The sequence below is a fragment of the Boleophthalmus pectinirostris genome, unplaced genomic scaffold (assembly GCF_026225935.1).
Source record: "Boleophthalmus pectinirostris isolate CB_2022bp ecotype Guang Dong unplaced genomic scaffold, ASM2622593v1 HiC_scaffold_6, whole genome shotgun sequence".
NCBI lineage: Eukaryota > Metazoa > Chordata > Actinopteri > Gobiiformes > Gobiidae > Boleophthalmus > Boleophthalmus pectinirostris.
The window spans coordinates 9,706,201-9,729,925 of NW_026571447.1; the positions used below are offsets into that span (position 1 = coordinate 9,706,201).

Sequence of the window (23,725 nt, forward strand, 5' to 3'; positions counted from 1 at the left end):
ATTGAATTCTTTATTCTCAGTGTCACTTCTTAGCAACTCCGTGACCTCCGGAGGTCAATGGAGCGCCACTTCCTCTTCTGTGTAGCTGTCGTCAAACTCAGCATCAGTTTCAGTTAGAATTATTCTGGCATTTTTGAATGGTGACAGGATGGTTTCAGTTGTCACTGAAATCCAAGCTTTGTCGATCCATCCAATGACTTCCAGGAAAGTTGCATGGCGCACCTTCACAGTTCTCGTGAAGCTGTGTTCTCCATGCTCGCTTTCCACCAGTCCCTCACAAGTTTCTCGCTCACTCCAAACTTTCTTTCTGTTTCTCGATTACCTTTTTTGGCTGAATATTTCACTACTTGCAGCAGGACAGCGGCTTTTTTTGCCAGAGACATGTGCAGTAGAGCAAAGTGACAGTGGTACAGGAGTAATAGGAGTAGCAGATACTGACACACAGGCCTAGAGTGCCCTCTCATGACTGTCAGTGTGAAACTTTTAATATATAAGTCACACCGGAGAATAAGTCACAGGACCACCCAAACCATGAAAAAAGTGCGACTTATATTCCGAAAAATATGATCAATTCTGGAATCCATATATTGTCCTAACTATCGTTTGATAATCGCAGCTCTACAACTAGCTAAACAATTCGTATTTGAAGTTGACATAAAACATACTGCTTACTTTTTTCTTGTTGTTTTAACAGTTTTGAATTCGTAAAAGTGTGTAAAATATTTTCAAACTCAACGAATATAGCAAAATAGCACTTGTATCCATCCGTTTCAACTTCCTTTTACATGATGAGGACTGTTCAACAACAGATATACTATTTTGTTTCGAGTTGTTAATCGCTATGACAACTGTCGTAAATTTTCATCATTCTGAAGCCCATGCATAAAGACATGTTGTGGATGTAATGTGTTAGCTCATAAAGTAAAAAGCCGTTTTAAGTGAAATTGACAGTTGTTGACGTCATCGCTTCTGTCTATCCCCTCACTCCCTCCAGACATATTCCATGGGCTTGGAAGATATGAGTTTCCCAACAAAACCTCTTTATTTAAATGCCACAGACCTTTAAAGTTTTGTAAGTGTCCAACAGCAGCAAAACAAGTGCTTTAGTGTATTGTTTAGTTTGGATCGAATGGACTTTGGCAGACTTCTCCTAAGAACAAAACCACTCCAGATTTTTTATTTTTTTATGTGAAAGACTTTTTATTGTGAGGCTATATTTAGTTCAATAAAAGGAGTCTGGGCAACACAGTAAATGCGTTTGGACAAGACTGATATGACTCGGCCAGATCTTGGAAATGTGGAAATGCTGAATGAAAACTAGCCCTAAAACCCCAAAGCGCTATAAAAGTGAACTTCATCTGACATTTATTTTGTAGTGTCTTGACTTAAGCTGTGGGGTTATTCAATCATTACAGACATTAGACACCTTATTGTTGTGAATGGGGCTGTAACTAGCATTTTCTTTCTTGCAAATCATAAAAATGAATCAATAAAACTAAAGATTTTTGAATATAACATTAAAAAAAAACATCCAACATGGTGCTTTAGGACTTTTAGAGGGAGCATTCAAGGTGCTATATGTATGTAACTTTTTTCTTGGGGTCCGTCACCTGCTTGTCAACCGGCATTCTGACTGTGAGCGGGATCGCCTCTCCACAGATCTGACCTGTAACTTGAGCTGGTTTGGTCTCCGTGAAGATAGAAAGGTTTAATGCCATACTGTGAAACATTCCAGACAAAGCAATAACATGTTCATGAAGAAAAGCATTTGACAGACCCTCCACCAGAAAAGTTACACAGTGCACCTTTAAAACTGCATACTATTTTATATGCAGTGTTTTTAATTACTTTCTAAACTGTGTATCATTCGTTCATTTGTTTTTTCAAAATGAAACCAAAAATAAGAAAATGAATGAAAAATTAAACAACTGAAACAAAATGAAACGACTATTTTCTTCATTATTTGTCTCCAAAACCAAAATGGAAAAAAAAAAGATAATAATTTGTTTTTTCAGTTTTCGATTTTGTGTTTAACTGAATAATGGAAAAAAACGGACAATGTTCCCGTTTCTGTGGCTTAAACTGCAATGCCGGATTTTTGTGCAGCATATGGACTGAACCAGGACTGAACCAGGACTGAACCAGGACTGAACCAGGATTGAACCAGGACTGAGTGTCGGGACAGGCCCGGAGTTGCGCCTGCCACACTGGTGATCAGGACTGAGACCGGGAGGGGACCGGGTTGAGACCGGGTCGAGACCGCGACTGAGACCGTGACTGAGACTAGGACTGAGACCAGGACTAAAACCAGGACCAGACCAGGACTGAGAGCAGGACTGAGACCAGGACTGAGACTGATTTAGTCCTGGTTTTAGACCTGTTTTAGTCCTGTTTTAGTCCTGCTTCAGTCCTGTTTTAGTCCTACTTCAGTCCTGTTTCAGTCCGTATGCGGCGCAAAAGTCTGGCATCGCAGTTTAAGTCATGGAAACTTACTTTTGGTTTTATTTTGAAAAACAAAATGAACAAATAATACACGGACTCTTTCTACTTCCTTCCAGGACATAGCATATTGTAGAACTGTGTACATATTCCTGGAAAATCATTCATATTAGACAAGATTTTGTGCCACATGATCTTGTGAGATAAAATTGCTACCTCATTGTTGCCTGGGAACCAAAATACGCACTTCTACTGATATTGGGAAGATGTGAGTCTGGCTCCCTACTTTCAGATGGGCGTGATTGACAGGGGGATTAGCCAATCAGGGACATGTGTGGTTCAGCCGTATCAAAACAAATACAGATGCTTGTGCGGAAAAAAGGAAGGAATAAAATAACACAGGGGACTATAAACATCACAGATTTTTATAGGCAATGAGCGAATCACTACACTATGTTAATCTGAGGTGAGATTAATTCGATTTAGTTTATAAATGATAGATGACCAATGAGCTGCTTTGTTTCACATGCGTCACTGAAATAAACAAATGTGATTGCACGGTTTGTTTGCTTCTGGCTTCAGACGTAACAAGAGGGTGTGGGGACCTCACTCAGATCAGTCTGAATAAAAAATACAGAGAGAGATCAGTCTGGACTTACCAAGCAAACAAGATTGTGCACACAGGAGAAAACTGATCTTAATTACACATTTGGATTGGACAAAAAAGGGTTGACGCTGCTGAGTTACATTTCTTGGTAAGCTGTAGTTCCAAAAAGCAATGACAGAAAAAATATTGCATAAATTCTAAGGCCAAAATTGTGAACTGAAATGTACAAATTATTTAAATTTATGTCAAAAATTAAAAAAAAATCTGTCTTGCCTCATGGAAATTGATTGGTTAGTAGTTAGTTGGCATATTAAAGGTCCTATATTACGCAAAACTAACTCTTGTAAGCCATGTTATAATGTTGTTACCTCCACAAAAGCATACCTGGAGTTGTTTTTTTTATTCACACATGCTTAGGTAATGCTTTGTCTACATCTCCAAAGCTCAAAATGCTTTGTAACTTTTAAACTACCACTACATGACATCACAAGGTGAAACTAACAGCTACATTTTACATTTTGCTCAGTAGAGATTAGAAATTCCAGGGCTTAAATTATCCAAATGATTCCAGTGAAAGTTTATAGAGTTTCAAAACACAATGGAGCACTTCCTGTATGACCACATGACATCACAAGGTGAAGTGGTATTTTCTATTTGAGAGAAGAATCAGCCAAAATATGCAGGTTTTGTGTGTTTAACATGTGTAAATGAAGCAAAAACAACTCCACTTATGTTTTTTGATGAGGAAACAACATTATAACATCAGAAAATAGCGTAACATGGGCCCTTTAATTATTTGATTGTTCATTTCAATAATTTATGACATTGCTCTATTAAAAAATACAGGAAAGAGAGCTTATTGTTTAACCATATTCATAAGAACTTTCCTCAACAGTACAAAAACATCACAATGGACCAACAAATCAAACACCCATTTTGCTTTGACTCCTTGCTTTCCTAAGTGAATTGGGACATTGATTGCTAAAAAAACATTTCTATTGGAGCCGGGTCCTTGCCCCTGGTCCCTTGTTGTATTCCAATTAGCTGTAACCATGGGTCTTAATGCCAGCGCTGCTAAGTGGCTGTGTGAAGGCGGGCTAATCTGTATTAACGCTGCTCTTCTTTCATCCCCTAAACACTCTGAGAGAATGACAGGAATGTATTGCTTTGTTTCGGGGTCCATCCTCCTGTAGGTGCCTTCGCCCAGGGGTGGTGATTACACAGCTCTGCCTCGGGTACCACCCCATGGCCAGTGGTGAAATAGTGAAGTAAAAAGAGTAAAGCACTGTACTTAAGGTGTATTGTGTAACTTTTCTGGTCGTATGCTTTTCTCCATCTAGATGTTATTCCTTTGTCTGGAATGTTTCACAGTATGGTATTAAATCTTTCTGTCTTCATGGAGACCAAACCAGACCAAGGTACAGGTCAGATCTGTGAAGAGGCGACCCGCTGACAGTCAGAATGCCGGTTTCTTTAGGTATTTCTGAGCTATAAAACCACCTGTATTTGAATAAATGTAAGACAGAGCTATTTAATGTCATACTATGGAATATTCCAGGCAGAGCAAAGACATTTACATAGAAACAAGAAGAGTTAAAAAATTCACCATGCACCATTAAGTAAACATTTTAGGTTGCTGTACTTTGCTTAAGTAGATTTTAAAGAGTCTACTTTTACTTTTACTACATTACATTTGAGATAGTGTATCTATACTTTCTACTCCACTATGTTTTTGAACAGGACTTGAAAAGTAAAAGTATTTTTTATTATAGTTATTGACCTGATGAAAAGGCTGAGGGTTTATTTTTAACATGTTCATAGTTTGAGCAAACAAAAAATATGCAAAGGAAAAAAAAACTAACAAAAAAAAACTTTTTCTTTTGAACAAAATTCAGCATAATTCTTTGTCAAACCAATCATTACTTTTGAATCTTTATAAGACCTCAAAATATACAGAAAATGCTACTAGTTTTTAAGTACATTTTTAAACAGGTGCTTTAATACTTTACTTTTAATACTTAAAGGTGCATTGTGTACCTTTTCTGGTGGGTCCGTCACCTGCTTGTTTCTATGAGGATGCCGTTGCTCTGCCTGAAATGTTCCACAGTATGACACTAAACAGATCTACTCTACATTTATTCAGGCATTCTGACTGTGAGCGGGGTCGCCTTTCCACAGATCTGACCTGTAACATGATCTGGTTTGGTCTCCATGAAGATAGAAAGGTTTAATACCATACTGTGAAAAATTCCAGACAAAGCAATAACATCTACATGAAGAAAAACAATTGAAGAACGTCCCACCAAAAAGTTATACAATGCACCTTAAGTTCTTTTTTAAATGAGTACTTTAATACTTTGACTTAAGCAGATTTTTTCATGTGATACTTTTACTTGAGTCTGTTTTTCCAGTATCCGTACTTGTGCTTAAGTAACAGAATGACTAAAAGTCCTTCTTCCACCACTGCCCATGGCTACTGCGCCCCTTTAAGCCCTGGAAGAGGCTTTGACATTTAAGAACAGTGTTGACTTTTTAAGCTCTTCAAAGGCAGCCTGACGAAAGGTGCTGTTGTTACAATCTGCAAAGAATTTCATTAGTAGATCCTGCGCGGTTTTGCTAACACCCAGACAAAGGGCTACACAAGAGCTCTTAAGAGGGATCAAGTGGACAAGTAAACATGAACAGTGCAGTTCAGTTAAGTACACTCTTTTCAAAACTGTGTGTATTCCATTTAAAAATTGCATTTAAAGAGCCCACATTACACTATTTTCTGATCTGTTAAAATATTGTTTCCTCATCACAAACACACCTGGAGTTATGTTTTGTTTCATTCATGTTTAACACACAAACTCTGCATATTCAGGCTGAGTTCTTCTCTCAGATACTCTCTTCCACTTTATGATGTCAAGTGGTAATACAGGAAGTGCTCCATTGTGTTTTTAAACTCCATACACCCTCACTAGATTCATGTGGATAGTTTCAGTTCTGGAATTCAGGTATGTTTTTGATGAGGTAACAACATTATAACATGGCTTAAAGCTCACAAGAGCGTAATATAGGACCTTTAATAATGCGTTTCTCTTGGAAGTAGTGGTGTAGTGGTTCAGACCAGACTTCCCTGTTTACTCGGGACAGTCCCAGTTTTATTCCCTGTGTCCCCTGGCACAGCAGATTTATTCAAAACCAGTGATTTGTCCCAGTTTTATGCAAGAAATGTCCAAGATGTCCCTATTTTTTACCAATTTGATACCTGCCAACAGTAAAGACGGGATTATGTTGTCATTTGTTTAGCTAAAAATACAGAAAACCACGTTTAAATATTATCGTAAGGCAATAAAATGCAGCCAGTTGCACCAGCAGTAGTAAATTATATACTCACCCACGAGAATGGACAATGCTACGCTCTTTTCACAATTTTATTTATACCGAGCATCCCAACCCTGTTGTGTCCCAGTTTTTAATTTTGAAAGTCTGGTCACCCTACTCATGTGGCACTTAGCTAGTTCAGGTAGAGCAGTTGTTTCTGTTGGGTTTTACACACTAAAATAAATACTGTCAGATCAGGCAGTGGACAGTGACGTGCTGGCTGAAGACAAAGGTACAGTATGTGTTAATGTTGTATCTCAGTACTAAGACATGACAGTCCCCCAGATTAGCTATGTCTATAACTGCAGAGAGTGTGAATGTGATTGTTGGTTTGAGAGAGATAGAGAGAGAGAGACAGTGACATCATGCTGGGCAGTCACTACATGTATGTCTATGTGAAACTTGTTGAGAATGACTAACTGAAATACTGTTTGGGTATTTGGGAGGCACTTGTTTAACAATAAAAATCAGCTTTCCCGTTGTAGTTCCAACCAAATACTTTTTTTTTTTTAATGATCAGATCACGTCAAACGGGTTTCCTATGTTCATGGAAATTCTGGAAAAGTCACGGAAATTGAAAATGTCATTTTTCAGGCCAGGAAAAGTCAGGTCATTGTAAATTCAATGAAAGTTTTGGAAAAGTCATGAAATTTTAGTATCTCTTTCACGCAGCTACAGCGTTCGTTTAAGTTCTCATTAGGCTATTATGATTATTTCTGAACATCTGCGCCTTTTGTTTAAAAGAGACGACAATAAATGCACTGACAGTATTTTGAATGTTATGAAAGAATGCGAGGCTCACATATCAATTACTAGAGATGGGTGTGTTGGAGGAGAGGGAGCAGCCCAAGAACATGGAGAAAAATCCTACAACGTTTCGGCACTAGGCCTTCGTCAGGCAAACGAAGGCCTAGTGCCAAAACGTTGCACGGTTTGTCCGAATAAATTTCACTATTTGCAAGTAAGACGGTGTGCGGGATTTTTCTCCAGTATTTTGAATGTTAAAAATGATAATACCATAAGCTGAGTGGTTTACATTTCATATTTAGCCCTAAAAGTTTGATCAATTCTACACATGTAGGTGCTGTAAGGTAATGATAAATTCACTTTAAGACATGAGAAAGTCATGGAAAAGTTTTGAAATTTATTCAGTGAAAAAGAGTGGGAACCTGGTTAAAACAAAGCTTAGATTAAAGTCTAAACTCAAGTTTCAGAGAGAACATTGCCTCAAGTTAGCTTCATTCATCAACTAAATGTATTAATAAATGCTAATGCGTTATTATTCGCTCACATCCACACACAAACTGTAACAAGAATAATCCACGTGTATGATTGAATGACAGAACAAGAGCCAGAACAACTTCATTTGAGTCCTTTTACTCAGTTTAAAGCCACTGGCAGCCGCCCAGACCTGACTTCCGTGCGCTGGTGTATTTGAAGGAAAGATTACAATTTCTCCCTGCTCCATTTGAAACGTCTTTCACATTTAGCAGTTAATCCGACTCCCTCTTTGTATTGTTCCAACTTCTGTAAGCTCCGTGGACTTATCATCCCCTCTGTCACCGATAACAAGATTAGAGTGATAAAACATCCAGCGTACGACCCACTAGAGGGGAGCCTGTTGGACTTTCTTCAACTTTAATCAAATGAGAGCTCTCTGACTCAGCACCAACATGGCCGCTTCCCACCATCTGCTTTTCATTCACCTTAGCAGAAAATCCTCTTCAGCCAATCAAATCAAAGAATAATCTGCAGTAATTGTGTAGCTGTAGCCCAGAGGTTGGTGGAAGAATCGGCTGCCTGTTCAAATCCCCGTCTGGATGGGAAAGTCTGGACGAGAGGAGCTGAAATTAAAAAAATGGCCTCCTTCTTTGGTGGAACTTGGAGTTTTCCTGCAGCTAATACAGCCAGGGTTGCGTGAAGGCTTTGCACGATATTGGCATTTACTATTGTAGTGTAAAGTGAAACGACTGAAATGGTTTATTTTGACTAAGGCAGGAGAAACAGATGAAGAAATGGGATTATCAGATGTCACAGCCCATCAACACCTTTTCTAACATCTTTGTAGTAAAATAGAAATTTATAGGTAGATCTTGTATTGTTGAATGTTATTGATACTTTGCAGTGACATCATGCTGGGGGTGTTTTATATGTATATCATATTTTTCGGACTATAAGTCCCTCCGGAGTATAAATTGCACTAGCCAAACATGCATAATGTTGAAGAAAAAAACATATACACTGTAAGTCACACCGGACTATAAGTCACATTTTTTGGGGGAAATTTATTTTATCAGATAACTATACTTCAGATAACTATAGCATAAACAACAGAACAGAACAAGTTTATCAAACTCACGATTTCACTGCAAATCACTAAATCCTTTGAATTCTTCATCCTCAGTGTCACTTTTGAGCAAATCCGTGACCTCCAGAAGTAAATGGAGCGCCGCTTCCTCTTGTGTGTAGCTGTCATCAGACTCAGCATCAGTTCCAGTTAGAATTATTCCAGCCTTTCTGAATCCCGACAGGTTTTGGTTGTCACTGATGTTCAGGTTTTGTCGATCCATCCAGTGATTTTCTCACTCACTCCAAACTTTCTTTCTGCTGCTCGATTACTAGTTTCGGCTGCATATTTCGCTACTTGTAGCTTCTAATCTGCAAAATATGATTTATTTGTGCATTTGTCTTCAGTCTTCTCAATTGTCTTTTTTTAGTTTATTTAATTTTTAATGTTTACTTTTTTTTGGTTTAATTTAAAATTTTCAGTGGTACAGAAGTAATGCTGTGATCGACTGACATGATACAGACAGGACAGAGGCTCTTTCTGCAGGAGACATGCGCAGTAGAGCCAAGTGACAGTGATACAGGAGAAATATGAGTAGCAGATATTGGCACACAAGCCTAGAGCCTCTCGTGGCTGTCAGTGTGAAAATTTTAATATATAAGTCGCACCGGAGTATAAGTCGCAGGACCACCCAAACCATGAAAAGAAGTGTGACTTATAGTCTGAAAAACACGGTATCTATGGTGTAAAGTTTAGGAGTTACCATGGTGACATAATGCACACATTAGCAAACACTGTCAAATATTTTAATATTGTGTGAAAACTTGAGAAAAAAATACAAAATATATTTAAACAACACATTTTCAACCTGACAGAGACTTGTTTAACAGCACAAGTCAGCTCACCTGTCGTAGTTCCAACGAAGTCAGCTCTTTTTGGTCAGAGTGTTAAAATTGAGCTCAGATTAAAGTCTAACAAGCCTCAGATAGAGCAGTGTTTACAGTTAGCATCACTAACATCACTGGAGTTCTAACTTTAATAAATTAAGTTTAGAATTAGATGTCAACAAATCCTTTAGTATGATTGGTCAAAATCTTGATAAGTACATACATGATTGGTGCAGAACTACAATGCTTTGCGGTTTTGAAATGGTGGTAGATTCTCAATTTCTTCGTTTCTTGTCTCCATAATTTAATCTGTCTTTTACTTTTAACAATTTCTTTACCTTACTGGACTTTTCCTCTTTCTTTTCTACAGCTCTTAATCCTACAGGTGAGTTTTTGTTGAGTAGCTGATAGAATCCACTAACCTGTAGCTCCCCCTGTAGTTATTGTTACACAGTTAAACACATATTGAACATACCCACTGCTGTGCACACATAATCAAAACTCAGAGGTGGCTAGTACTCTTTTACATTCACTTGAGTAACTTTTTAAAGAAATTGTACTCCTCAGAGTACTTTTCAGACCACATACTCTTATCCTACGTGAGTAATATATTTGGCAGTGTAACAATACTCTTAGGTTACGTTCACACTGCAGCCTGAAGTGACCCAAATCCGATTTTTTCGCCCCTATGCAACCTGTATCTGATCTTTTAATGACAGTCTGAACGACACAGATCCGATTTTTTTCAAATGTGAAACAGGGAACTTGGATATGTGCTCCTAAAACCGATACATATCCGATCATTTGACATGCAACTTCAGTTTGAACGGCCAGGTCGCATTTCGCACCCACACGTTCCTTTGTACGTACATTGGTGCCACTGCCCCACAAAACGCTGTGGCCAAAACCTTGTCCTTCACCTCTCCTTCTCAATCTCCTCCTTAAAACAAACAAGCTGTACATGTCCTGACTTCGGTACAACAGCAACTTTAAAATAGACAAATGATCAATGCCAGTGTCCAGGTTTACACTACTTTCGTACAGTGTGACGTCGTCGTGCCTTCCAATGCGCATGCGGGACACTTTTGGGGTGTTTAATGTTCACATACAAGTCACATTTAATTGGAAATGTGAATGACCTCGCAAAAAAAAAATTGGACTTCACAAAAAAATCCAAATTGAGTATTAAGCTCAGCAGTCTGAACGTAGCCTTATTTGAGTAAAAGTTACAGTTGACAGTATGAAATAATTTGTGTTTCTTGTGGTCTAGCCTTTCAAAACACTATATTTTGAGTATTTTATATTGTTTCCTAATCCCAATTATATTTACTTCAAATCATAAATCAGATGTTATGTCCAGACATTTATAACTACTCTTGCTTAAGTTTCCTCAAGTCATTTCTTAGAGGCCTACTTTGTACTTTTACTTCAAAGATCCCACATTACACTATTTTCTGATCTTAGTAATGTTTCCTCCTCAAAAATTGTGTTTTTTTTTCAATGGCACATGAGTTCTTCTCTCAAACAGAAAAGACTCTATTCCACCTTGTGATGTCATGTGGTAATACAGGGAGTGCTCGACTGCAATTTTAAACTCCATTCACCTTCACTGGAATCATTTGGATGATTTCAGACCTGTAATTGCCAATATCTACTGAATAAAAGATAAAAGATAGCTGTTAAGTTGTAAACTACCACTACATGACATCACAAGGAGGAACAGAGCATTTTGAGTTTTGGAGACATAATCAGACTAATAATTTACTCAAAACATGTGCAAATGCAACAAAACACAACTCCGGGTATGTCTGTGATGATGTAACAACATTATAACATGGTTTAAAGCTCACAAGAGTCAATTTTGTGTAATATAGGTCCTTTCAATAATATAATTTTGAAGTAATTTGAGTAACTTTTTTGGCCACTCTACCCACCTCTGTCAAAACTCCCCAAACGCATTCCAACATACACCCTACTACTGTACATTCAGGAAGAGGCCTCACTCCGTTGTTTATCCTCCTGTAACTGGAGATTTGGCATGAGACTTGTATACCGCTGCATATTTCCTCACGGCTGTATAACATAAGTAAATATCTTTTATAAGCATTTATCCGACTGGCCTCAAAGTGGTTGCATAGAAACCCAATCCCACTCACACACACTCACACACACACATCTCAGCAGCAGTGGTTGTAGTAGTTGTTAGCGAGTGTTTGTTTTAGTACTTGAGTGTGTGTGCAGTGATACCCAAAAGGAAATCATGTAATGTGTAATGTTGTAGACTGTAGAGTAGATGCTATGAGTGTAGATTCTTATTATGCATTTAACTATTTGTATTTGGCAGTTAATTGTGTTATTTCATTGGAGTATGTAATGACTTAAATCGATGTTGTAAGCCCAGACGGTCCTTGGCGACAAAGTGCACGGTTACAGTGAAATACATTTTGAGCTTAAAGGTGCTTTGTGTTAGGCAGGCTGGCGCCATCTATTGCCTCCACTCAATTTAATTTCTCTCCAGCGACTAGGTCAGGAATCAGAATACACTAGACGGTTTGCAAGAACCGCAGAAGATGTAGACCGCGCACTGGCCAATCAGCCATCAAACTCACGCGTCTGGGTCTGGGTCCCTTTTGTGGTACGGCACAACAGTAAACAAAGCCGTCGAGATGGATGTAGACAAAGACAGACATTCTGTGTTGGCAACGATTCCTAAGATCGAGGATTTAAAGCCGGAACAAAGAGAATGTTTGGTGAATTTTATCAAGTGGAAAGACGTTATTGCCCTTCTTTCTACAGGATTTGGTGCACTGCATACATCACGACCAGATAGCAGCGGTTGGTTAAATAAAAAAGCACCTGCCTACCGTTGAGCGAATGAATCCTAATGCTGCGAGGTCAGACGGTTTCCATGAATGAATCAGGTTAGCATTGTGTAACTATTCTGGAGAAAGGTCCATCAAATGCTTTTCTTTGTTGAGATGTTGTATTGTCTAGAATGTTTCGCAGTATGGCATTAAACCTTTCTACCCTCATGGAGACTAAACCAGCGCAAGTTACAGATCAGATCTGTGGAGAGGCAACCCAGCTCACAGTCAGAATGCTTGTTTTCTATGCATTTTGAGCAATAAAACCACCTTTAACTGAATAAATTTAAGATAGGGTTTTTTAATGTCATACTGTGGAACACTCTGGGTGGAGCAATGACATATCCATAGAAACAAGCAGGTGATGGACCCCCAACCAAGTTACATAGTGCATCTTTAAGGTGTATGCTCATTGTAGACAAACTGACCAACTGCAAACTCTGCAAAATCAAGTTAGAAAATTTACATGTAGCTTTTTTTTGATGAGTATCTACAGTAGTTTTAACTCAAATATTAAAAGTGTATTGTTTTGCGTATTTCTTAATTGGTAAAGGATACAAAATCTGTGTTTTTTGGGGTCCCTTTCCTCTCTCATACTCACCAATGACTTGATCTCTGAGGAAAAGGTGTAAATCCTCATAAATCAGAAACATTCATATAATAGAAACATGAGACATTTCTATCACAGACCTCAGTGGTGTCCAATGCTGAGAAGTGGATCCAGAGAAACACGCTGGCACGCTCTCTCTCCTGTCTGTTTCTCTGAATGTTTTCAATACATTGCAGATATATCTCTTATGATTTATGGCCATTGCCTTATACTGTCTACAGTCCGTCAAATGAAACCTTATGAGTAGCCAAAATGTTACAACAATATTCACAATCATTTTCTGTGTATTTTTCTAAGTAAGATTTATAATACCGTATGGATTGCTTTCATTTTACAAATATATTCTTTAAATGAATATGGGGTAGACAGGTCCAAATTAAACATATCTCTTACTGATAACAATTCTAATGCTGATTTATTCTTCATAACAGAAATACTAGACATGATCTTGGTTCATTTTGGTTCTCAAGACAATTGTCCAATCAGAAAGTAAGGTGGGTTCGACTCAGACTTATGCTGCCTTCACGTGGTATGGCAAAGATGAGCCTTTCTACTTGTGAAGTGGAAATTACAAGTGTGTTGTGTTCAAGAACGTTTGTTGTCGTAGTGAAGTGAAACATGGCGGACCCTGACCTGTTACTTGGGCAAAACAGTTTTAAAAGGACAGTTCGGAATTTTGGACATAGGGCCTCATTTCCTAGTGAGCCAGAGTGTTGGAGACGTGTGGAGACACTTTTCAAAATATACCTTCCAGTCCTTGTATTTGCAAAAGTCGCTGGTGCTAGGCTAGTGCATGTCAATGGCCATAGTTAGCCTTCCGCTAAAAACAGTCTTACCCACTCCACAAAGCACCTGAAGCAAATCTATTATTACACCAGACTGTTGATGTGAATGTCTGTGTTGATAGAATAATTTTAGAAGTAAAACCAACCTTGCATTTGAAGAATTTGTTTGAGCAGCAGCAGTGAGTTGTACTTCCTGATAGAAAGCTTGGCAGCGGCGGAGTGATATATGAGAAAATAGTCCCTGAACATGCGATGATTCATGTGATGCAAGTTTAGTTTAATTTCAGACATTATTCTATGAACACAGACATTCACATCGACAGTCTGGTGTAATAATAGATTTGCCTCGGGTGTTTTGTGGAGTGGGTAAGACTGTTTTTAGTGGCAGGCTAACTATGGCCATTGACATGCACTAGCCTAGCACCAGCGACCTCTGCAAATACAAGGACTGGAAAAAAGTGTCGCCACACGTCCCCAACACTCTGGCTAGCTAGGAAATTAAGTCCTATGTCCAAAATTCTGAACTGTCCCTTTAATATTTATTTATGTATGCCACTGCATTATGTAGGCTACAAACTAACCATCTAATCGCAGCAGAGAACGTTTAACAGAATGCAATGCTCTTCATACACGACACTTTCGCTGCTCTCCACCATTTTGAAAGGTCAAAGCTTATCTCATCTCGGCAGCTCGTGTTTCATAGAAATCTTCAAGCTTTCCAGTGGAAATTATGACGTGAGTGGGTGTTCATGTGAATTTTTTATGTCAGTTTTTGGTATTTATGATAATTACTATAAGAATTGAAGGCACCATTAAAAATTATTAACTGGGTTGCCAATTTCAATGCTAAATTCCAGTGGTTTAAACCTAAAATGCCTCTCTTTGATCTGAATGGTCACTTCCTAAACCTCAGCACATGCGGCCAGTCATGAGTTCTGGAGGTTCTGAGTGTTCACATGAGGTATTGTCTGTCTGTATATTGGGAAAAAGAAAAAGTTGAATGAGTCCTTATCCATGCAGGTTAAAGCACTGGCAACCCAGCTTCAGTTGGGATTGTAATACCTTTGTTAAAAGAGTATGGATACAGGCTACATATACATCTCTAGAGTATTTTTTGAGTTAAAGGAGCTGTACCAGATTTTTACTGTCTTAAAAACGTGAAAATCAAAACTACTTCATTTAAACAGTTATTCCTCACCTACTTGATGCATTAAAAGCAACCTTCTGTTTTCCATCATGGTAATTCAACTAGCAACAACAACTAGCATGCAAACAGTGCACATCCTGATTGTCAGACACTAAAACCCTTCATAACTAGATGCACACAGACATAGAGAATGAGAAAAACTTGTGTGTGTCCTCATATCTGCATGTTAAGGAACAGGCAACCTGGGTTCAGCTGTGGTTGTAATACCTTTGTTAAAACTATAAGAGCACAGGCTACATAGTTCCTTCCCTAATACAACAATACCAATCATTTACTGTAAAAGCGCAGTAATGGATTATGATGGAAAAGTGTCTCTAGTTGCTAACACAGCAAAGGTCAGTAGGCTGGAAGCTAAAAACAGCTCCCGTGGTTATACATAGCCAACTTTACTGTGAATAGACCGAGGAGCTGGCTCACACTTATCTGACTGATGCATGTTTGAGTCCTTTTCCCATAAATCATATCGACCTTTTTCACCGATGACACGGCCACAGTGTTTGAGAGCCCCGCTGACATTAATTGAAACGGACGTGATGTGCTCCGGTGATGGATTACCCCAGGCCAGCAGGTTTTAACTCTCTCCAAGTGCATTTTCATAATGCACAGAACTGAATGAAACTGCGGGCTGTCCGGGAGGAAGGCAAAACATATTTAAAAGAAATCAAAAACATTTCCGTGAGCTTTGGAAAGTGCTTCGCGGTAAGTCAGTTTATGTGAAATGTAGTAAATGGTGCACATTGGCAGACTTAGGGCAGTGAAACGTTAACGCAAACAGTCAAATACAGTGCGCCGTGTTATCATCTGGGCTTGTGAATGGGCCGCCTAGTGTGGGAATACAGACATGATTTCTTTGGTCAGGTTTAAATACACACACCATCATCTCGCTCCCTCACAAAAATCTTAGAATCAGATTTCTCAAACCAATGAAAATAAACCCGGGTTGAAAGTCCAAATAAGCTATGAAATGAACTGTAAACTATCTTTGAAGAATGTTTGAATGTTTTTTCATTCTTAGTCCAGTATATGGACAGGTCATGTCTCATGAGAAAGCTCAGAACCTCCCGAATTCCCTCACTGCAGAGGCTGCACTAGCACTGACTCATGATTGGCTGCAGGGGCTGAGGTTTAGGAAGTGACCATTCAGATCAGAGAGAGGTATTTTAGGTTTGAACTAACTGGATTTCAGCATTGACAGTGGTCACTCCAATTTGTGGCTTGTTCTGCTTTCAACATTGGATAATTGTCTTGAGAACCAAAATACCAAATTATAACATAAACAACTTGGCCACCATGCCCAACGTTTTTGAAATTAAATTTGCACTATGTCTTTACTTTTTGGTTGTGGGTCGTCACCTGCTTGTTTTTACATGTATGTCATTGCTCTATATTACATTTATTCAATTACAAGTGCTTTTATAGCTCAAAAATACCTATAAAAACAGGCATTCTGACTGTAACTTGGTCTGGTTTTGTCTCCATGATGATATACCATAGTCTGATTCATCAGCTGGTTTCACTTCGTTTCACTTTGTAGAAACCGTCTGACCTCGCAGTGTTAGATTTCGTTCACTCAACGGTAGGAGGGTACTTTTTATCATTTAACCAATCGCTGCTATTTGGTTGTGATGTATGTAATGCGCTGCTAACGGGGCTAACTGGTATATTAAGCTTTTCCCAAATCCCATAGGAAGAAGGGCAATAATGTCTTTCCCCTTGATGAAATTCACCAAATATTCTCTTTATTCTTGCGTTAAATCCTCGATCTCCAGAATCGTTGACAACACTGAATGTATGGCTCTTTGCTGATTGGCTGGTGCCCAGACTTGCACTTCCGGGGTTCTTGCAAACCATCAATTGTATTTTGATTCCTGACCTACTTGCTGGTGAGAAATGGAATTGAGTGGAGGCACTAGGTGGCACCAGCCTGGCCAGATATACCATACTGTGAAACACTCCAGAAAAAGCAATAATGTCTCCATGGAGAAAAGCATTTGACAGACACTCCACCAGAAATGTTCCATAATGCACCTTCACCTCCTACTGATACCAATACCCATCGATATCACCGAAAACTGATAACCCATCCCTGAGGTAGATGGTTCACACTGGAGCCAAATGAAAATAGAATTTGTCTGAGCCGTAGATTTCTTGTCTGACTAAAAGAGACCATGACATCATCGCACATGAGACTTACACACATCCTGTTTAAATTAAGTTTTAATAACTGTAATTTTTAGACACCCCACCATTTTTTAAATTTAACTACATGTGATATTGCAAGCACAATTCATAGCTAATGAAAGTACTCTGTCTTTTCCCATGGTGCTTTTGCTCATTCTTCATGACCCATTGGCTGTATATTACATAGGTCCATGGTCTGTCTGGGAAGCCCATCACCATGCTTCACCCTTGCCTCTCCTCCACCCTGTTTCCTTTGGCTCCTCGCTCACCTCCTGCTTCTGTTCAGCTGCTCTCTGCAAATTGAATTATTCACTTAATCACTTCATAATTGCGTGTATCGAAAGAAAACGTATAAAGCAGGGGGCAATGACTTCTTTGTTTAATAACCAGTGGTGGGTAGTGCCTACTTTCAGTCAGTTACTTTTACTTGAGTAACTTAAAAAATATTTTTATTGAAGTAACGCTTACTTGAGTTAAACGTTTTGGTTACTCTTCCCTACAACTCACAAAGGCTTTATGTTGACAGTATTAAATGATTTGAACATTTGTGTTTCTTGCACCGTTCCTTCAGATATGGTTTCGTTTTTGTCACATTTTGTGCATTATTTAATGATCTGTGCCTTCAGTTACATTAACTTTACACTTTAATCAGTGAATATATTTTAGTTTTCACATTACGGTACTGAGGAATAGACTCAATACCAATTCTGATACCATGATGATAATAAAAAATGTGATTTTCAACATGTAGACTACGTTCAGACTGCAGCCTGAAGTGACCCAAATCCAATTTTTTCACCCCTGTGTGACCTGTAGATGATCTTTTAATGTCTGAACAACACAAACCTGATTTTTCAAATCTGACCCCGGCCACTTTGATATGTGCTCCTAAAACTGTTACATATCTGATCTTTTGACCTGTGACTTCAGTCTGAATGGCCAGGTTACATTCATCCCACCTACACGTCACATTCGGAGTCTCTTCAATGGAGGGAAAGTGAGGTTAGCCAGTTCATTAATATTTGGGGGGGATCACTGTATTCAGGCCAAAAAGGAGAGGTTCTGAACTGGATGGTTTTTGAAGTGATTGCCAAAGAAATGGCCAAGCGTGGCTACAGTTGGCTCTGGCTCCAGTATCAACACAAAATAAAGAGCCTGCGAGCCAAATACAGAGGCTAAAAACTCAAACAAACAAAGCGGCCATGGATGTGTAACTTGTCCATTTTATAAAGAACTGAACCGTATTTTGGGAGACAAGCTCAGGTTTAGGCTACTTCCGTAAACATTAAGCACGCTTGTTGCGGGACACTTTTGGGGCGTCTAAAGTTCACAATGGAGATCACACGCAAGTCACATTTAACTGGAAAGTTGAACGACCTCGCCAAAAATTCGGATATCACTAAAAAAATCTAATTAAGCATTAAGCCCTGCATTGTGAACGTAGCCTTAATCATAGTACTTTCTTTTTTATTACCATGTGGTCTTATATCTGTGTAATCCCTTAATTATAGGTTCCATAATAGTCTTTTACTTGTTCTGATACAGCTCAAGATCTTTCTAAAGTTATTCAGGAAAGGTACATTTCAATCCAGTAACTATGACTTTTTTTTTTTAGTATTGATTAGTATCTGATTTTCAATACTTTTGACAACCTTAGTACTTTCCCAAATACTTCTTTACTCTTGAACCACTACATTGTTCTTCTACTCAAGTTTTGAAGTAACAGTGCTTTTACTACAGTTTTTGGCTACTCTACCCGCTGCTGGTAATAACCCGTAACATTGGGTCATTTCAGCTCTCCTCCTGTGCACAGTCCCGGTTGTACATTTGTCACTCTTATTCTGTCTGTCTCTCACGCTGGGCTATTTCCACTCCCTCTCCTCCATCTCCTTTTTTAAACAACTGTTTTCTTCCATCGCTCCTTCCTTTCGCTGTTATTCTAGCTAAGTGTAGGTTTCTGCCAAGCTCAGCACTGCTTAAGCTCAGGACAGAGTTATACTTGGCCTCCCTCCTCCTCTGTTCTCTCTTCCTCGCGCAGCTTCTCTTTCAGATCTATAACAAACACGCCTATGAATTCTCCGTTTTGTGTGATCCCGCTGTAATCTGACTATCTGCACTGTTGACTATACTAACAAATGTGGACTTGGGTCTTGTTTGGAGAGAAAGCCCAAAAGACGGCGGGTTAACTTGCTTTGATTTGCTGCAGGGGACATTGACGCGAATGGAAAATGCCACCAAAGTGATAGTTTTGGCTAAAATATAAGTACGATTGTATTTTTCAGTTGTAAAATAAGTCTGTTGAATGCTTCTTTCTTCCAGGGGTTCCCAGAGTTCTCCAAAGTAGCTTTAGTCTTCCACTGGCCTTGGTGTGTGTTTCCTCGACACCCGCCAAAAGCACCAAGTTTAAGGTCACTGTGGACACCAACCAGCCCCCCGTCGACCTCCACGCCATGTTTCCAGGTAAAACATTTTAATGTACTTTTATGGTACACTGTCACTGGGGGAAGGTCCACCACCTGCTTTCCATGTTATTGGTTCTATTTATTCATTTTATGTGGTAAATACTAGGGCCCGACTGATATGAATGTTTTGCGGCCGATATGATACTGATAAAATAGGAGGTGGAGGTGCCAATAGCCAATATAAAAGCCAATATATTTAGTGATGTGAAGATTCACCATAAATCTTCAATTCAATATAAAACTTAGGTCTGGTTCTGCTGGATTTTATAGTGGGTTTATTTATGCAACATTTATTGTTATTCTGCCTCTTTACAGTCATATTTAAAGACAGTAGGTCGGCCTAATTGCATTTTTGCTTGACATTCTAGCCAGTAAAGAAACTAAGTAAACTACCGCTATTAGCCTTTAGTGGTAAATGCGTGATTAATTAATTATCTGTAAATGTAGATCATTCACACCTCTATTCACAGCTCATGCTCATTTACATATCAATGCAGGTCCAGTAATATGTACACAGCCACTATAGTCACTTTGCACTAGGCCAATGTAAGAGAAAACAGGCTGTTTATATGTGGGAGCTACAGCAGCAAAGTGCTAACTAATGAAAAAGAACGAAAAATAGCTTCAAAACCGACACATTTGCAACAGTCACCGCTCATACAGGCTCCTCTCAGATCACAAGTCTTCACTAATAAGTTGGTAAATGGTAAATGGTCACATTTTTCTATAGTGCTTTTCCACCTTCAAGGCACTCAAAGCGCTTTACAACAAGGAACCACTCACCCATTCACACACACATTCACACACCAGTGTACACAGGCACTGTGGGCAAGGTGGGTTAAGTGTCTTGCCCAAGGACACAACGACAGCATTCATTTGTGGGAGCTGGAATCACACCAGCCAACCTGTGGGTCAGTGGATCTGACCGCTCAACCTGTGATGTTTTATGTCAAGAGCTGGAATCGAACCACCAACCTTCAGATGGCGAATGCTCTACCAACTGAGCTACTGCCACCCCTACTTGTTTGATAAAAACAAGGAGTAGTTTTGTTGCTGGACTAAACTAAGCTCAAGTTCAATTTTATTATAGTCAGTATTGTGGATCAGACACAAGAGTATTTAAAGCAGAACCTCAGTGTATATCGGCCAACTGATATATCGGTTGGGCTCTAGTAAATACCATGTCCATAAAATGAAATATACTGAAAACAGTCAACCCCTCTTCAAATGACTTCTTCCCGAAATACTGAACTATATTATATCACAACAAAGGTTGGAACAAGCCAGCTTGAGTGAAAGTTACTTGGAGATATTACTGGAAAAGGAAAAATAAGAAAAAAAAAAGGATTAAAGGTTAAGGTTTCCATGTTATTGCTTTGCCTGGTACACACCACACACCACAGTACAGCATTAAATTGAAAGTAACAAATGTAACTAAGGTTCTATGAATCCTTACTGACTGCCAGAGAACACTACTGAAAGCACTTTTCATGTGTTACTTCGGAGCAATAAAAACACCAACAGTTTTATGCCATATCATGAAACATTCAAGGTGTGGGGACAAACTATAATAAACTTTAATTCATTCTTGCATGTGTGAGTATGATGAGGCTGTCCTTCTCAATTGCAGAAAATATCTACAATCTCACAGAAAATCTCCTTTCAAAAACATATACTGTCACCACAAATCAGTCAGCCATTGTATGTGTTTTATATATGAGGTGGTCCAGTGAAATCAATGAAAATCAGAACATTCTCAAAGCAAAATTCAAACCCGATCTGACAGAGCTGAAATAGAATAGCATTGTGCCTAATAGCCAAGCTCCTGTAGCCAAATACTTGTCTTCTTATCTGGAGAACAATACATCATCCCTCCGTTTCAGTATCATAGCTGTATCCTGTTAGTGTCCTGATTTATGAAGGGGGCAGGTTGATGCAAAACCATAGTAAATGTATTTTATTTTTCTGTGTCCTGGGTTTGTTACAGTGACAGTTTCATTTCTTCCAATAGAGTTTTCTGCAAAGTCCGAAGAAAATGACGGAAACAGTTTAGCTTTCCAGTTCTTGTCGGGACCAAAAGTTAGCCTAGTCGCCTCCAAATCTTCACGTGAGCACAACTTTTTTTAACAAATACATTTACACATTTTCCAAAACTCTAAATAATAATGAGAAATTTGTTTCTACAGAGCGTTACCGCATTCAGAGTGACAGTTTTGAGGACATGTGGCTGATCGCGAACGAGCTGGTCCAAAGGTGCGATCGGCATTTCTCCAAACTCGGCGTCAAAGATTTCCGGAAAAGTTTCAGCGGACCAATCCCCCTTCAGGACTACTTCTTGGCAATTGATCACCACTTCCAGGTATGTTCTTCACTTTCCAGATTTCAGATTTAATGTAATGTATAGTGCACATCAGCTCTGCCCTCACGCTGATTAGAAGGGCAAGACAAAACGCGAAACAAAACTAATCAAAATTAATGTTACAGTGTCGGCCTACTGCACAGAGCAGACCTACTGCACAGAACAGACCTACTGCACAGAGCAGACCTACAGCAATATGTGGGCTGAAGTTTGCCTAATTAAATGCCAAATAAATCTGTGTTTGTCACGATGTGTGTTTGGCTTGGTAAATGTGCAGAGGCTGCTAAATACCACTGTAAAACCAGTAAGACAATGTAACTCCAATTAGGAATTTGAAAACAGGTTTAAAAATCCTACCCATTTTATTCACTTAGAAGCAGTTTTCTGTAAAGTGCCAGTGGAAGTGGAATTAAAGAAGGGGTTCTCAAACTGTGGGTGAGGGTCCACAAAGGGGGTTAGAGTGTTTAAGAGCAGTGCAGTTTGCTTGTCTTATTTTATGCCTAAATTAACATATAAAATGGACATAGATTTATAAAAACATTAATATATATGTGCCAAAATAACTGTAAAATACAAATAAATTTAGAAAATGACAACAGATGGTCTTGATCTTGGTCTTGTCTCTTTAAAAGTCTTGTCTTGGTCTTGTCTTGGTCTTGGTCTTGGTCTTCAGACAAGTCTTGGTCTTGATTAGTGCGGTCTTGACTACATTTTACGTTATACAGTGGTCAAGTTATAGTGGTGGTCTTCATTAACCTGAAAAATAGATGCCCTGGTGTACCTTCTCACCTTTTTCACCCTGACCCGTTTTCATGCCTGGATGAAAATTAGGACCATCGCCATAGCAACTGACAGTTATATATTTTCAATTGTCAAAAGTTCTCAAAAAGCGAGTATACCAGGAAGCCAAAACCTTTGGTGTCATATTTTCCAGATGGAGGGCTGGGACATGTTATAATAATAAAAATGGACCTTTATTTTATTAAATGAAGGTTTAAGCCAGACAAGTCCAAACTATGGCCCAGGGAGCAAATGACCAGTTTTTCTTGGCCCATATTACATTAACAAGTTTTTGAAAATCTAACTTGATAAAGCCGATATCAAATATTTAGTGTGTCCTTGAGGATCTAAGCATGAATAAAGGATTTGGTGACTCATTCTAACCTGTTTTAAATGCACATTTTTGAAGTATTCACTGTATTGACCACCAGTTTATGGCCATTGATCAGCCCTCCACTTCATCTGTGTTTTGGCAGTTTGGACACCCCTGGTTTAAACTGCCAAAATGTATTCCTTGTGTGTAAATGATCCCTACGTTTTGGATGGAATTTTCAGTGTTGATGACTTGTTGATGGGACAGGTATTGTGTTTTAGAACTCACCACCTCGTCTTGTATTTTTGCACATTTCATCTGGAATTTTCAATGTTGTTGAAATGTTAATGGGACAGGTATTGTGTTTTAGAACTCACCACCGCGTCCTGTATTTTTGTTCATCTCAACTTTTTCCCCACAAATGGCCCATTAAATAACCACAAGTACAATCCCACAAACCAAACAAATTTATAATGACCAAAACCTGTCATTTGCACTTTAAAGATGTTTCACAGTATTATCTTAAACCTTTTCTATCTTCATGGAGACCAAACCAGACCAAATTACAGGTCAGATCC

General features: G+C 38.8%; 1 protein-coding gene across 1 annotated transcript in view; it reads left to right on the plus strand.

Annotated features, from left to right (window-relative positions):
- The window catches only part of bbs9 (Bardet-Biedl syndrome 9), a 302,584-nt gene that overhangs the window by 58,896 nt on the left and 219,963 nt on the right, over window positions 1-23,725 (plus strand). Inside the window, 3 exon segments of the mRNA XM_055164219.1 lie at window positions 19,553-19,693; window positions 21,707-21,802; window positions 21,882-22,054. Of these exon segments, the coding sequence (XP_055020194.1) occupies window positions 19,553-19,693; window positions 21,707-21,802; window positions 21,882-22,054 (410 nt within the window).